The 18,271-nt window shown below is 35.3% G+C and overlaps 1 protein-coding gene across 2 annotated transcripts in view; it reads left to right on the plus strand.

The window, feature by feature from the left end:
- Positions 1-18,271, plus strand: part of Axed (BTB/POZ domain-containing protein axundead) — a 30,528-nt gene that overhangs the window by 10,102 nt on the left and 2,155 nt on the right. For both annotated transcript variants that reach the window (XM_077408597.1, XM_077408596.1), the window contains exons 2-5: positions 15,625-15,833; positions 16,240-16,412; positions 16,914-17,179; positions 17,680-18,074. In XM_077408597.1, coding sequence (XP_077264723.1) covers positions 15,759-15,833; positions 16,240-16,412; positions 16,914-17,179; positions 17,680-18,074 — 909 coding nt within the window. In that variant the 5' untranslated portion in view covers positions 15,625-15,758. The remainder of the gene's footprint in view (positions 1-15,624; positions 15,834-16,239; positions 16,413-16,913; positions 17,180-17,679; positions 18,075-18,271) is intronic.

The raw sequence follows: 18,271 nt of genomic DNA on the forward strand, positions 1-18,271 counted from the left end.
GCTAATCTGAAATATCTAATTTAATCTGCTACTCTAGTATAGCTTATTGATACTGTTAACATATTTTGCTTACTAAGAATTAATAACTGGAGCAATTAAATTTGACAAAATCTCACACGACAAACTGATTTCATTTTTTATAGTGACTTTTATCAGCAAGAAAATAAAGAAAAGCCGAGCTGCATTTAAATTAAAATCACATTACAAATAAAACAATACAGTTAATTCAAGATAAAAAAATAATTAAAAGGATTTTGATCTTGCAATCATAAATATAATAACCCTTTGTCATGGTTCACATTTTTATTTGATTAAAAAGGATTCTTAATAATTCTATGTTAAAATAAAAATTCTAAATTATAAGAAATATCAATATCTATATCAGTCTCTTAAATGTATATTATAAATTAAGTTTAATCATAAAAGAGATTAGAAAAATTGTGTTGATCTTCTGTGCATTTTTCTCTTTTTCAATTTGATAAATTTATGTAGTCACTGGATTCTTTTTCTTTCTTTTTTTTTTCAAATATTGTTTTCAAAATGGCAGTATAATTCCGATTCGTGAGCGTCTCCTGATTTTTTCGTCATCGCAGGTGTTACGTGCCACAACTTATATCTCACGTATTTATGATTTCACGTATTCCTAAAATTTTTAACAAAACAATTTTTCCAGACAAATGCTAAAAACTAAACCCTAATAAATCTAAGTCCTACTATCTGTTTAACAATAAACTTACCTTTTTCGAGTCATAAAAGCCAATTCTATCCTAATAGATCATATATGCCTTTCTGTTTTACTTGTTTTATTTTTTTTTTTTTAAGAAGTCACGCCAATCATTACTTTCGTTATTGGTAATATATCAACGGAAATTCAATCAATTCTTACAGCAAAATTCAATCAAGCGAAAATTCCTCTTAAACTAAGAGTTATGTTCTTAATCCGTTACTCGAAGCGTTACTCCTTCGACTCATACCACTTGTTCTAGGTATGCCGTATCGTATGCCAAATAAAGTCTTGTATGAAGACAATTGTCTATACCTTTCATTTATTTATTTTTTATTTTATTGAAGATTTTATTTTATTAAGAGGACAATTATCTTTTATTTACTTATTCTTTATTCTATTAAAAGATTATGTCGCATTTTGCATGTAACACAGTTTCTTCATCATCCGCTTAGCGAAATCCTGTCGTGATCGCGAGGACCCAGAGAGCAGTCACTAAAAGCCTCGAGATGCGCTATTCGTCAATATCAGACGCCGGTATCTTTGACGGCATCCGTTCCCTGAATTCAACAGCGTTTACATCGTCGACGCGATGACCGCGTCAAGGTTTCCGCGATACGGCGCCGACTCCACCATTGACGCGGTATTTTTTCGCACATTCGCCATTGTGAGGGCACGCAGCTGCGTGTTGCGCGGTGCCACGTGTGGCGATTCAATTCGCACGTTTTTGCATTGTCGTTCCCTCAGTATTACCAGACCGTCCTCATCGCTCTCCCCGCTATATCGCCCTCGGGATGCGACCGATCGATCATGCCTGCGCGCAACGTCGACGAGATCGAATTATTAATAGACGTTTGCATACGCGCGGCGGAATACTGCATGCTCGTAAATGTCGGCTTTACGGCGCTCCTCTAATTGCGCGCGTGGAGAATCTTCGCAGCTCGGCTGCTTTGTCATAACGCAGAGCCTGCAGTTGCAATGAAAAAGAGAGAGAGAGAGAGAGAGAGAGAGGGAGACGCAGTATGGAAATCTTATGTTGGCCATGTTAAACGATATTCCATCATCTCATTAAATACTCGTCGAATATTTGTTGTCACAGTTTCGGAATAAAATGTACCTGCACTATTATCTAGCTTCGCACGATGCTACATGCATGCGGTTAACTCTTCTTGCTTCGAGAGTAATACGAACTAAAACTGTGAAATATGCAACGAGAATAAAAACACTTATTGTTAGTATCTTCTTCTAATTCTCAAATAAAGGTTCTTTTGCGAGAATACTACGGAAAAATCCCGTTTTCCGTTTCATACTTGTTTCTTTTTAACGAATACTTCCTTAGATATTTGTTTATAACGAGCTATCTCGGTACAGAAAATAAAAATGTTTTGACAAATATAATTTTGATAACACTTTACTTTTTTAAAAATCAAATAAAATTATAATCGGCCAGAGATTAATAGGCGGAGAGCTGACGACACTTTTGGCCAAGTGACTTTATAAATCACGATTTTCCGTTATAACCTGCGTAGACGACTCTCCTTCGATAATCCGAACACCTGAGGGGGTTTAGAAGTACGCAGGTGAGAAAAAAAAACGGATTTTTAAGTCATAGTATAAGTCTTAATTTTTATCGGATATTGATAATTGATCACTCAGGAACAGCATGCAAATAAATTGCCAGTTCGATTGCTCGGGGGGAATTAGTCGCCAGGCTTAATTAAAAATAATTAAAAATAATTATTTTCAAGTCATATTATACTATAAAAGCTGGGTTTTTTATACTAACAAGTATAACAAGTATAGTGCTAACACATACCACCCAAAAAAAGCCAAGTGAAAATTTTGGTGGCAACATCTCTAAAAAAATTATTGAAAATGCATAAAGCCGGCGGAGGGGTCTGACGGTTATATCCGGCTATTAAGATATTAACCACTATAACTTTAATTTCGCTATTCTCTTATTATTACTCTTATTATTTCTCTCATTATTATTTGACTTCGCTATTTATTTGATACTACAATACTAATTTTTTTTTAACTGTAAATAGTCAAGTATTACGACAACTAATTATTTCTAAACACTTTTAAATTGAGACGCAGATCGTCAAATACGTGCAGGGTATTCGCTCCGACCTAAAATTCTGGATGGCATATTTTCCACGAAGCTAAAAGTCCCATTTTGCTCAGATAGCATTTTGACGGAGGCAATGTTACGCGATATTATAGAATACTAAAATATCGTGTTATTAAATATAAATTAAAATGCAACGCAAGCCTTTTTATGAAAAAAATTCTCGACAGGATCACGATATTTTTTCATAAGGGCCAAAAAGTTATTTCGACATTTTGAATGATAACCATCAGTTTTATTTGGAATAGCAGAAAGAACTATATCTCGATATTTTAGCCCATGTGTAATTCTTGACTTCAAAACAATTCGACACTTTAATAATGTTTTTTCAGAAAAGAATATAATTGGACTACCACTGCTATCTTCACAAAAAACGCAACGCTGCGCCAGCAAAGCCATTTTTTTTATTTTTACATACTATTTATTATTTATCAATTTTTTCATAAATTGATACAATAATGATAGTTAAAATACACGTTTTTAAAAACTCATGGACGCTAAAAACAATTGAGGTCATCATCAGACCCCTCCGCCGCGCGCAGGTTTTGTGCATTTTCAATAATTTTTTTAGAGATGTTGCCACCAAAATTTTCACTTGGCTTTTTTTGGGTGGTATGTGTTAGCACTATACTTGTTAGTATAAAAAACCCAGTTTTTATAGTATAATATGACTTGAAAATAATTATTTTTAATTATTTTTAATTAAGCCTGGCGACTAATTCCCCCCGAGCAATCAAACTGGCAATTTATTTGCATGTTCCTGAGTGATCAATTATCAATATCCGATAAAAATTAAGACTTGTACTATGACTTGAAAATCCGTTTTTCTTCTCACCTGCGTACTTCTAAACCCCCCAAGTACGGCCAGCCAGGTATTCGGATTATCGGAGGAGAGTCGTTCACGCAGGTTATAACGGAAAATCGTGATTTATAAAATCACTTGGCCAAAAGTGTCGTCAGCTCTTGGACTATAATGTCAGAGAGAGAAATACATTAGATATATATTATTAAACAATTAACAACTACAGGATGGAATTTTGTGGAGGAAAGTTCAACTTCAGATTTTTTTGAATCCGAAGTTGCGTTATTCTCAAATATAAATTACGGCGTACAAATTATTGCGAAAAGAAGCGCGAGCCGCGTGTGAGTAAAGTCAATTACGACTTTTTACGAAATCAATCCGCGGAAGAGATTATCATTATCGGCTCAAGACTTGTCACGGATATATGTTCGTTCTATTCGTTTTAATTTACGGTGCGTCAGTTCTTTTCTTCGTTTCTCGTTCCATTTCAATATGTTAGCGTTAAATCAATTATATTTTCATTTGAAATTATTAGAGCTTGACGAAAGAAACCGAAAGGAGACAAAAAGTCCAATCAAAGATTTAAGATGTATGCGACACACACACACACACACACACACATATTTTTTGGTCTATTTATATAATTATTATGTAATATGTATATTTATATTTATACATTTGCATAATTATTATGTATATATTTGTACATCAAGAAACATGATAGTGTCTCGCGCCAAGTGTAATGTACGCGTAGCGAGACATAAACCATTTATCTATACGCGAGCCGACGAGTTGAGAGATTCTTGCAATTAGATTATCGAATTTTAATAACGGCTAAACCGATCAAGTCCTGAGTAGACTTCAATCGAGTAGAAGTCAATCGATAGCTTGGGTTCGAGTTATGTAATACTAATAAGTGTCTTTATTTTTTCGCTACATGGCCTAATGAGTGGAGATATTACAATGCAAGGTCCAAATCGGCAAAATGTTTAAGAAACGTCATTATCGTCGTCGTACGGGGGGTTCGCTTTTTTATCACTAAATATATATGTAACTATACGCTCATTCATCTCTAATATTACTTTCGCTTCTTGCCTCAATGCCATCAGCAATTTTTCTTGTATCAGTTCTTTAATTACTTTTACTATCGGGATTACTGAAGCTTGACGAAAAAAGCAAAAAGTCGGATCGACGAATCAGAACATGTGTAATATACACAGACAGGGTCGAGAGAAGAAGTTTGAAACTTAGAGGACGTGCATATAACGCTCGCTAAACCGAGCTGAAAAATGTTTAATCAACATAGATTGTAACGTCGACTTGTGCAGTAATTAACGAGCACTTTTAAAAATGACAATTTGGCTTTAGGTTCGAGTAAAAACGGTCAAGTATGCGGGCGAACTCGAGCAAAGGGGAGATTCTTTTCCGCATCTCCTCCTCAATTGAATCAATTGGCGAACCCCGATGATCGCGTCAGACAATCGCGGTAAGCGGTATTATCGTTGAACCGTAATTAATTTTTTTTTTATTTGGCTATTCACGATTCATTTTCTATTCAAACACTTCGAATTCGCTGTAATAATCTGTAAGTACGTAAAGATTCTAATAGCGAACACCCGCGTTATCCTCGATGCATATAATTCTTCGGAATAAAGTTACACAAAATCACAAACACGAGAGAAAATTTAAAAAAAAAATTCATCGTTTTTCAAATAAACAATCGAGATATTTCAACCTCTCAAACAATACTAATTTAATATACTCTATTTTCTTTCTAGTTTTTATAACACTTAATATTTTATTGTTAGAAATTCCGACAGATACAGATCAAATTGATATGGCACGATAATGAATCCAAAGGAAAGTGTCTAATAATTTTCTCCCTTCATCCATCGCGCCAATACATCTCGCTGAAATGCGGGCGCGCGTCTGCAGGAATGGAGGCATTAATTTTAATTGGATTAAAAGGCCGAGCGGGTACCCGTTCTAGTTAATTGATCGTTACTCGCGTAGTCGTCAGTTCGCATTAACCCTGTGCCGCTGCAGTTGCGCTAAATTCCATTAAATTCTACCCGCTACCCTCCTCCCCCCTCGCAGCCACACGAATCTCCGTACCAAAACAAACTCTTGCCGAATGTATTTTTATGTAGAGCGGCGATACGAGAGGGCCCTATGCACACATCTCGCATGGTTACATAATTACGATTGTTCGATACGCAACATATCGAATTCATAAAGAGCGCAACGTACACGCGCTGGCGCGCATTATGATGCGCGAAATCCGTGAAGTGCAGCCAATCTCCACCCCTCACGCGCGCAATCTCAGACAATGAGAAAACGCATTATCTGGTGGGATGATGTGCGGCACTTATACTCGGGAAAAAGAGGAATATAAAAAGAGAGAACAACAAATCGCGTGGGACCACTGAGTCTCGATAAAGTACCTGTATCTGAGTGAAGTTAAAATGCACTTGTTACCAGTTACACTTGAGTATCTAAATTGAGATTCTATACTATACTACTCTTCCGTTGGATATTGGAATTGTCCGCACCTTGCAACAACGTTTCATTCATTTTCTTGGAACTCCATCCTATTCTCTGCTCCCCTCTTCCGGCAAAAACGAGTTTCTTTTAAATTATTCTGCTGCACGTGTCTCTTTTGCAACACAAACTTCGCCGAATTTTATAGAAAAGAATACGAGAGGTCGATGCGTCTTCGTCGTTGCAAGGCCACGGTTGTATAATCACGTTTCATTCATTTTTTCTTGAACTTCATGCTATGCTTGAATTACATGTTCTGTTCTATTCTTTTCGATATAGAAATGATTCTCTTTCAAATTATTTCGCCTTGTTCGCCACGACATTCAGCACTCGTGTATGGCTCTTCGTAGCTCTAATTTTAGCAAAACCGTGATTCACTAAACATTCACGGTATTTGCAAGGGTGCTTAAATATAAAGCTGAGACTCCGGTCGTATTAAAATCATATTATAAAATATTTTGCATATATATATATATATATATATATATATATATAATATCTCGCTAGAAATTACTTATATATATATATTATGTTATATTATATTATATATATATATTATATTATATTATCTTATATTATATTATATTAACGAATATACTATACTTTAAAGTAAACGATATATTCGTTCATAGTTACATTTAATTTTTTTCTTTTATTATAATGCGCAATATTAGATAAATATTTAATAGCAAAAACATGTAATGTTTAGCGAATTTTTTATAACTAAAAACATTTTATTTTTTTTATCACAGCAATGTAACTTTCTTATTCTGATGAGATTGCAAAGTCCAAGTACTTTCAGTCACTCCATGTTGCGCTACATCTGCGTTTACAGCAATAATTAAAGAAATGATGTATTGTGACAGCCTTCATTTGTTAATAAGTCGCTACCGTTGCAATAATTCTTTTGTCCTTAGTAAATTCAAGTCTGAATACATTCGTATACGATTTTCCCTCGTACGCGGCGAGTTTCCCTCGTAACATTTAGCGCAGTTAATACACGCAATCAATAATGTTTACGAGTACCCGTGACGACCGTTTCAATGAGCCACTCCTCAGCTATAAACACATACCGTACACGTAATTTAAATTCTTATAGCGAGGCAATGCTTAATAATAGGGTACACACATGATGCCCCGCTTTGCCATAAATTACTGCCACGTTAATACCGTGAAATGTGTCGCGTGTATATAATACGCGACATGCGCGATCCACGAAATATGAATCTTTATTGATGCAGTTTGGGATACGCGCACTAATTCTGCGGTGGTACATATAACATACTGCTGGAATACACAATGACTCACATTGCACGTTCGCGTTCGCATATTTCTAAAATGATGCTTGGCATTCTATCTCTTCTCCGCCTAAAAATTCGAGATATATATAATCCTTAGGCCTGTTCTTCTTAGCTGAACTTCTTTTCACGTTGGAGAAAAAAAAAAGAAAAGATAAACCGTGCAAGAAGTTCAGCTAAAAAAAACAAGCCTTTATTTCCGTCGTTCTGTTCTCGTTCGCATCCTGACACACGAGCGATGTTCGTTCAATGATTCGCTCGACACGCGGAAAGTCTTCTTTCGTGAGAAGAGAATTCGCACCTTGAAGGATTAAGGATCGCCATTATTCGCATTTCCGATTGTGTATTAACAGCATTTAGTGCACCATATAGGTATTTTCGCACCGCGTGCCCGCAACGCGACCTTGCGATCTCGATTCTTCAAACGGACTCATTCACTGCCGTCCTGAATATCATTAGAGTCTTCCTGTATCTCGCGTCGTCCGAAAGACCAGCCGACCAGCGAACGTTTAACACACGCGGCAATTATTCATTCGAACCACGACGTCTCGGCCGTTCGACGATTAACACCTTTCGATTCCCCGGATGATCGGGAGTGCGCACATCCGCGTTCCTCGCGACGACGGAATCATTCTAACCGGAAGTCTATCAGTGCGAAACGATCGAAGTATAAAAGAGCGTGCTTGTTCTCGCAATGTGCGGCATTGACACTGACCTCGTCGATATTAATTCTGGAAAAAAAGAAAAGATTATTCCGCGGTTTCGACCGGCTTGAAAACTCACGCGCTATTGTCCGAAAAAATAAATTTAATAACAATTCAGGGGCTCCTATAGTGGCAGTGCACTTTATGCACTAAGTGCACACTTTAACTCGTATTTTATTTATTATAAATTTTTAAGATCAAAAATGCAAAATCGGGCTGTTTAGGGCATTACAGATGAGCTTACTGATTAAAAATATCCTAAACTAGCTGACCCGGCGAACTTCGTACCGCCTAACCTCCTTCCCGCTCTCTCTCTCTCTCTCTCTCTCTCTCTCTCTCTCTCTCTCACTCTCTCTCTCTCTCTCTCTCTCTCTCTCCCTCTCTCCCTCTCTCTCTCTCTCCCTCTCTCTTTCTTTCCCTCTCTCCCTCTCTCTCTCTCTCTCTCTCTCTCTCTCCCTTCCTATTTCCCGAAAAATTGAAGAAATTAAAAAAAACGGTTTCCAGAATATCGGTAACGAAAAACTATACAGCCTATAGCATGCCCCGCCGGGCTTCGCCCCGGAGACGCCAGTCGACTAAAGCCCGTGTCACACTACGTTCGCGACACGGATCGGATTGAGATTGCGATCGCGGATCTAATCTAGCAATCATAGACAAGACTCTTGTGATTGGCGACATCGAATCCGGAATCCGTAATCCCATCCGACCGGTCCGCGACCGTAGTGGCACGGCTAATGCCAGTAAAAATGCAAGTGTAAACACTTGATGCAAACTGGCGCTAGTAATGTGGCGTTTACTGGCGGTTATTGGCCAAAACATATAACCTCAAAATTTGAGATTATATGGTTGTTGTCATTTACTGTGTGTTTAATAAATGTTAAATAGTTTCCATTTTATACGCCAATCACTTGTAACACTTGTGAGTTTGCCAGTTGGTTCTGGCACCAATGAATGCCAGTCAGTTGGCGCCACCAATCATTGCGTGTGAAAATCGGCCTTTAAGACACGCAAATAGTCTCTCTTCTCTCTCTCTCTCTCTCTCTCTCTCTCTCTCTCTCTCTCTCTCTCTCTCTCTCTCTCTCTCTCTCTCTCACACACACACCCCTCACCCCTCCCCCTCTCCCTCACCCCTCTCTCCCTCTCTCCCTCCCTGTATGTATGTTTTCTATGTATTTGGATATCTTTCTAGAAATAATTTTTTTTTTTACGTGAAAAACGTTTTTTTTAATAGTTATTCTGCTATTCCGGAAAATTCTACCCCTACTTCATATATAATACTTTCAAAATCTGTCCAGCCGTAGTTGAGTTATAAGTGCTGTAACTAACCCGACTTTGTTATATATATATATAGATGGAATAAGATTCATTCGATATTTTGGCTAAATTTTTCTTATTCGTAATTTTTTTCGTAATTAGACACGGTGGACGTGATATCGGAGAATTGCTCTATCTACGCAATATGTATGTACATAAAAAACAAAGGAAGAAATGACGTCATCGGGACGATGATCGACCCGATAACGCATCGAACCTGTCGGGACACGTTCGTCGTAAACAAATGTTTTCTAGGAAAAGGGGGTGTTGTAAACAATCTATCTATGCAGTACGCGAGACAAAGAAAAAGATCTTTCAAAAAATCAGTTGGAGCGAGAGAGAGGGCAAAGGGTATATAACGAGGAATGAAGCGCATCGAGCTGCAGTAGTAAGATTTAGATACCCTTGTGTAACCCGATACCCCGCACCCTCCTCCTCACCCCCTGCGAAATACGATACCCCCCTCCCTCACCCCCCTCGGAGCCCCCAAGACTGAATCGGCCTAGGTTAACTATTCAGGAGGTATTTTGAAGTAAACAATTTTCAAGAAGCAAGCTATTGTACGAAAAGTAGAGATGGGATCAAATTCAATATGCATGTATATAAAAATCCGAGTCAATTTAATAATCAAGTTTTGTTTTCTTGGATTCGAGTAATATTCATAAGAAATAATATTTACATTGTATGTAGGTACTTACGAAGTAACCGAATCCTGATTAGTTATAGTTTCGAATTTTAGAATGAGTGCCTGCAGTTGATTCGAAATGTACCTAATACTTATAAGTATAGTTTGCATCGTAAAGAATCGAATCATTTACAAGTAGTATTCGAATATGTTGTGTTATTATAATATATGTATAATTTATCATGTAAAATTGATTGTACACACATACTATGTTTCACACATTAAATATCTGATAAAGTAGGTATTCATAAAAAGTTCGAACATATATATTTGATCCAGATTCGAGTCTACTTAGAAATAACACAGTAAAAAGTTTTGTTTATTCTAAATTTCTTGTGTATATTTTAATGTAATTAAATTAATATCAATTTAATTGTGTGTGATTGTACCGTTCTGGCTTTGGTTGAGACTGCGTTATGTCCGAAAGTAACGGCGCGTGGTCTGCCAGGGCAAAGAATTGTACGTAAAAAGTCACTTGAGAATTAATATTATATTATTCGGACAATCAAGATTCAGCCCTGACCGATTACGGCGTTTTCCCTTTGTCTCATTGTATATCTTACACGATCGTAATCTCATACAAAAAGTTTTGTGTTAAATTTAACACATTTTACATGTCCCAATTTATCCACTTTAATTTTCATGTTAATTTAACACACAGAAAGCAAATATATATAATATATAAACAACAAGTAATATGTAAAAAATTAACACAAAATTGTAATACATGGACGCTATCAGAAAGCAAAGTTTATGTTAAATATATTTATGTTAAATATTTAATTAATATATTTATAATGCTATATATTTAATAAAATATAAAATATTTTTTTATTCTGTTTTCTTTTTACTTTTTCTTACAGAAAACAGAAGACAACGATATCTCTTTATAATATATATATATATAACATATAAGAAACATGTCGATTTAACACATGAAAACTCTTATAGAGAGAAAAATATAATACAACTTATCTGTTCATTTTAACATATAAAAATATAAAATATGTCACCAAGAATTCGTGCATTTACATATAAATTGTGTTATTTTAACTTTTAGAAACGGTAAATATCAACTTAACGCAGAAAAGTCAAAATAACACAATGACAATATTGTTATATTATAACACAAGCGTATGTTAAAAATTTGACATAAAAATTTCTAGACGAGTAGATTTTAACACAAATACAAAATATTTTTTATCGTACGTTCTTGTTTTTCGAGATAATCATAAAGGGTTTGAACCGTTCAGATTCAAGTATTGAAGAGAATTTTTATTTTTCAAAATAATTATAGAAAATTCCAACCTAAGTCAACCAATTTAAACTTACTTATAAGATACTTAATCCCATCACTAATGAAAAGAGTTGTTGATGCGTTCGCCAACTATATATCTCCGAGAAGACTTTGAATGATCGGTCGGTGTCGCGACATCAATGTTGCATTCTTCGACACGGGATTCGAGTTTCGAGGCGGATAAACAAACTCCGGTTCCGTCCCCCGATTCTCTGCAGTCTGTGGCAGCTTCGGGGTATCGATAAGGCCTCTCTTTACGGAGCACGAGCATTCCTCACGTTTTTGAAGCGGTCCCTCTCTCGCTCGGTCGACGACGTTTATAAACAATCGTCGCAGTCGATGAAACGCATGCAAGCACATATGCATTTATATTAACCGATTCCTCTGAGAGGATCTGAGTCATTTATGGAGGAAGCAGGAGACTGATCGATTTGTCAGTCAAGCGGGACTTGTCGCTCTGAAAGGGCTGCCCTCTGAGTTTCTCGTTCGGTTCTATGCTCTCTTCTGCTCATCGATGATAAATAAACAAAGTATTCTCCGGCGAGTGTGTCACGAGACTCACCAGTACATCCCGATCGTTTTTCCCGACGTCATGAAACAGTGCGAAAGATAGTTGCTGTATAAAGCGAATTATTTTTTCCGCAAAAGTAATAATAGTTTGTAAAATGGAAGCCGCTTAAAAAGTGAAAAATTGAGGACATTGTCAAAATGAATTACATTCAACCGCAGTGAGTAATCAGTGGTATGTTGTTTGGTTTTGTTCCTTTTGGAAAACAGGAGGACAAACAGGTCTGTTTGTAATATATACTTGCTTTTTCTGTGCTTTCTTACATAAACTATATTATTTTTATGTACAAAAATTAATTATTTATATTATATCTTTGTAATCTAAAAGTATATTTCTATATATTTCTATCGATTGATGAGATTAACAAAAAATTAAGGTTTGTGAATTTAATTCAGATAATATATACCAAATGGAGATGCGTCCCTTGTAAAGCCTTTATCAAGTTTATAATTGAGAGTTAGCCGTTGCTATCAAACATTCCTCGCTGTTTTGTCAATAGATCGGCATCTGGTTTTTCACCGGTAAAATGTATATAATAAGAAACGCGCCGATATGCAAAGTATATTAGAAAAATTAGTTCATTTTAAAAACAAATACGCGAAATTACCAGAAAGCTATTTAAATTTAAAACACAGTTATCATAATTTTTCGATTATTTTTATCCTTTTCATTATTTATGAGGACTTTATATTTATATAGTTTATGAAGATAAGTCCTATTTTATTTTTAAGTCAAAGCAGTTAATTTTGCTACTATGTATTTCATATATTCACGCAATATTTCTTAAATCATGAATCACGTGAGATTTTTTCGTTGAGATATTTCTGCGTAATCTTTGCGATAAATAAACATAGGTATCGCTTTTATACTGTAAAGTTTATTTATTGCGGAGATTGCACAAAAAATATCTCACGCGACAATTTTATTTTGTAATTCATCGAGAATTATATATATATATATATATATATATATATATATATATATATATGTAGATATATAAAATCGAATAAATATTATAAAATATTAAGAGAGAGGAACTTTTACAGCATGATTTTTACGAAAGAAATTCTTGATGGATTACAAAATAAAATTGTCGAGTGAGATATTTATGTGCAATCTCTGCAAATATCTCAACAAATAATTCAATTTTATATACATATATTAAATTTATATATTATTATATTATATATATATATATATATATATATATATATTATATATGTAGGTCCGGAAGAGTATGTTCCGGGACTTTTATTTTTGATATCGGTATATTCCGGGACATTTGGCAGTTTCTAGGACTGTCCTGGAAAAAATTGATGTCCTACGGCAATTTTCGGGACAGTTTTTTGAATCTGATTACATATATATGCGTTATATTCCAGGACTGTACATTTCAAAAAACGTAAACAGTCCCGGAACATACCTTTGGACCTACACATATATATATATATATATATATATATATATATTTATACATATATAAAACTCACAGAAGCACCTATAATGCTGCGCTATCTGTTTCCACTATACAAAAATCAATAACTAATTGAAATAAAATCCTATCTTCCGCAAACACCGCCAAACCCATGTGTGAATTAGATACTGTGCGTCTCGTAACATTGGCACGGCAGTCGATGTAAAGTAAACGGTAATGATTGATAAAACGTGCAAAAAAATCGAACCTAAGCCGCCCGCGCCGTGAGATAATGTTTCCATGAATCACGGACGGTGCCATAAAAAAAACAAGCTCATAAAAAATACAGTGATCCGCTATTCGCGGTACTGACGGAGGATAAATTTCTGAAAAGTGCGGCAATGTGTGTTGCGAGTTAATAAGATAAAAATAATAATATCCGCGTTGTTTTACCCGCGATAGTTCTCTAATATCTATCTTCTGACACAGAAAAAAGGAACATTCTTATTTAGAAAATATCTTTATTTTTTAACAGTAAATCTTAAAATGAGATTATATAGCGTTGAACAAAGACAAATTACTTGCATTAAAGCATTATATATAATTTAATAAAGAAAAATATATTCTTATTTTTATTTCTAATTAAAAATATATTCAAAAATAATTTTTATTAATGGAAAGTAAAAAATTGGATAGAAAATAACAGTACTTTCAAACTAAGAATATTTATATTATAACGATAAAAAAGACAGTTTAATCTTATTTTAAAATACAATATACTCTCTGTATGAACACAAATAATGTTGATTCAATTTTATTATGTTACAATGAGGAAGAAAACATTTTAGCAGCTTACGCCCATAAAATGCATCTGCAATGCGCATACCGATACCGCACCGATCATCTTCTTCTTCTATGTCGTTGGCTTCTGCCTCTTTTCAGAGGACAATACGGCCAGCATTTGCCACTGTTTGTTATACAAAGTCTGGAACACTGTTAGCGTAGCAAAGTCTGAATGGAAATACCAAAAATCTGAGTGGAAACTGCTGCAGACAGTAACAATACTTTCAAAAATTTTTTTCTACCGGACAAAATACGTCCGAACAGGTCCACGCACGTTCTACGAATTTATACCGCACCGATGCGTCGACGGTAGTTTGCAACAACGCCGCTAAGCGGCGCATGACGAGAAGAGCTTTCTCGCATTTAAAATACATCCAGCAACGTATATAAGCAGACCCCCCTGCGGGGGCTGCGAAGAACGGAAGAAGCGAAAAGCAGATTTGGTTTCGGGACCTCATTATCTTGAACAAAAATTATCTTTGAGTAATAAGAATATATTTTTCTTTATTGAATTATTATATATGATGCTTTTTGATCTTTGATGAGAGTAATTTAGCTTTGCTTAACGCTGTATCATTTTAACATTTACAAGTAAAAAATAAAGAACATTCTCTAAATAAAAATGTTCTTTTTTTTCTATAGGTGCCATTTGCGGACATCATTATCATCAAAATAATCATATTGTACTCTTTATGTGGCAATTATTATATTCAAATTAAATTATAATATTCTTGGAGCCGTAACAAGGTGTTGGTGTTCATATATTAATTCTATACTTCCGTAAAGAATTAACGAATTGTAATGTACATACTGTACATATCCTGTACGTATCCTGGCTGATGTAATATTTTTCACAATAAATTCTTTACGTTTTTTAAACAATTAAATCGTGTAGGTTTAATTCCGGGTAGGAAAGGGTTTTTAATGTTCCAAGATAGCTGTGTTTCAAGTCCGACAAATTTGCGGCGCGCAGTCTATTAAGTTGAAATATATTTATATGTACAGTATGTACATTACAATTCGTTAATTCTTTACGGAAGTATAGAATATATGAACACCAACACCTTGTTACGGCTCCACACTCCATCTTTCTTTGATTGATTTCTAATCTTATGAGCCTTTACTATTATATAATATTCTTGTAATACAAGAATATAAAATTCTTTTAAGAAAATTATGTATTCTTATATATAAAACAATGATTGTGTTGTTTTGAATATATTCGTCTTGATTAAAGACCAATTTATTTTCTGTGTAGTCAATCTTGCGTGATCTAAATAGAGTTTTATTTATTATATTACAGGCGACAACTTACAATTCTCTCGCATCCAGACTGAGAAGTGGCGCGAGAAGTCTCAAGGACTGCGGAGCAAAATTTACTCCAGAATCCTGATCCCACCGTTGATTACGAAGACATCATACAAGGATCTGGCAAATATGTCTCGAATTCCTCTTATGACACCTGAGAGCGGTTTGCAAGACGCAGATCGTCAAAATATCGTGATGCTTGAGGTGCGCTTTAAAAATAAATGCAAATCTTTCGTCAATACAGAGTTAAACCTAATCTTCAGTTTCAAATTTAATACGAAATTTTTTATTTATGAAAACAATCGATTAATTGGATACTTAATTAAATGTTCGAAAATAAATTGATAAAAGCGAAAAAGTATATTTTTATATTTTTGAACTTGTCATTCAATAAGCATCCTTATTTTTGACATATACTATATATTATGCCATATATTTTAAATATCTTCTTTTTTGTATAATTAAGAAATTATATAAAAATATAAACATTATTACTTGGAGAAAAAAACCTGAGAATTGTATAATCGAGCTTCTAATTTAGTACTTGCTAATTGTAAGATAAAATCAACTTGGAATTACTGTAATAATTGTAATAAATTATATAACACAGGCTGGATTACCTGGCGACACTTGGACGTATTGCGTCGAGAGAGAACGACTAGCTAGAAGATCAGAATGGTTTCGGGCGATGCTTACAGGTCCTCTCGCACCACCAACGACAAATTCGCCGCCGTTGTTGCGATTGCAACACGTTGACAAGCGGGCGTTCGATCATTTTCTCAGGTAAACGTTATCCCCGCGAAAGTACAATTCTCTCTTCACCTCGTGAGAAAATCTCGAAAGCGGAATTCTCGAAATACAAATGACAATGCTAAGGCCGGCATATCTTATCAATATAAGGACATCTGAATATAGATGTATTTATAGTTAGAAAATAAGAAAATCTTTTTAAAGAAATTGGTGTTAAGAATTAATTCATTTTATTTAATACAATCTTGATAGAGGCAAAACTTGAGGTACCTAATCTTATTTCTAACTTCAGATAAATTTGTAAAACATTCCTTTTAAATTAGCCAATGCAAGACGTTCTAAAAAGATATATCTTATATAATATATCTATCGATTATATATAATAGTTCCTAAGAGTGCAAAGTTCGAATCATCAAAGATGATTTTTCTTTGAACTTTCGATTTAAAAAACGGAATTCGAATCTCGAATCCGTCAAGAATAATTTCCCTTCAAACTTCCGATTTTGTTTCTAATAACTCATCTCGATTGCGTAGATATCTTCACGACGAGCCCGTCAATTTTATATCGGTCTCGACGGCCAGGGCCACTCTCGACGCGGCTCATCAGTACCTTTGTCCTGGCCTCGCGCGGCTCGCCGTATCGTATCTTGAGAAGCACCTCACACCATCGACCGTACTTGAAATTTACCAGGGCCTCGGGCTCTACGCGAACGATCTGCGGGAGGGAGATTCTGGCTTTGACAGATCTCCAAATTCACCGTCGGCACCACCACCACCCGGAGACGACGCCGGTGTAATAGGTGCGCCCTTCATCCCTTTGGAAATAGTATCGGCTGTACATTGTTAAATGTTAAAGCATGAAAACCAATATCTTGAGTTAAATAACATTTTGTTACTTTTAACTACCATGTGTGTGTGTCAAAATTTATTATTTTAGCACAAAATAGTATTACTTTGACTCCATTGATTCAGTTAAAATAACTTCTCAGCTAGCAGAAAGTTCTAAAAGACATCTTAAATCACGAAGACGTTTAAAAGACGACATAATTTTTTAGACGTTCTTTAGATGTTTTTTAAATGTTTTTAAGGCGTCTTTTAGAAGCTTCTGCTAGTTAGAATTGTTTTAGTTAAATCAACGATTAGAAGCAGTGGTGACCTATAAGAAATAGTTAAAAGTGACTCAAATTAAGTATAATTTGGCACTACAAATTTAACTATAGATGAATAAAAATAGAATAAAAGTAATTGGTACCAGAAAGTATTCAAGCAAAGAAATTAAATATATTTGTTCACAATGCAGCTCTCGTGTGCACCGATCTTCTGCTCAAGTGCCTGTCTGTGATCGACTCGAATCCGGCGAAGGTGTTGCATCAGGAGCAGTTCGAGGAACTTAGCGCTCAGGAGGTCGCCCAATTAGCGCGCCGCAATACTCTGAATATCACCAGCGAGTGCATCCTCTTCTCCGCATTGGACAGGTGGGCCGCAGCCGAGTGTAGGAGACAGGGTGTCGAGCCCCTCCCAGTCAACAAGAGAGCCGTCCTCACGGACGACGTCTGCTTCAGCGTGCGGTACCTTCTTATGAACGACCGGGAATTCGTCAGCGGCCCTATGGCGAGCGGTATCCTGACTAACGAGGAGTGCGTCCACATCGTCTCTAAAATACTCAGGCATCCCGAGAGCTCGAAAAATGATAGTGTAAGTATGCATGTTCTAATCGGGAACTTCTTCACCGTTCTATTCTTCGAAAGGCATTTCATATGTAAACATAAATCAAAGTCGTAAAGTAAATTTCATTATTCTAGTCTGATTTACTTAATACGCCTGTTATTTTATTTCTAATAATAAAATATTGTTTAATAATAATATAATAATTAATAATCAGAAAAGGTAAA

This window comes from Temnothorax americanus, unplaced genomic scaffold (assembly GCF_048541705.1).
Source record: "Temnothorax americanus isolate GAGA-0224 unplaced genomic scaffold, ASM4854170v1 Scaffold24, whole genome shotgun sequence".
Taxonomy (NCBI): Eukaryota; Metazoa; Arthropoda; class Insecta; order Hymenoptera; family Formicidae; genus Temnothorax; species Temnothorax americanus.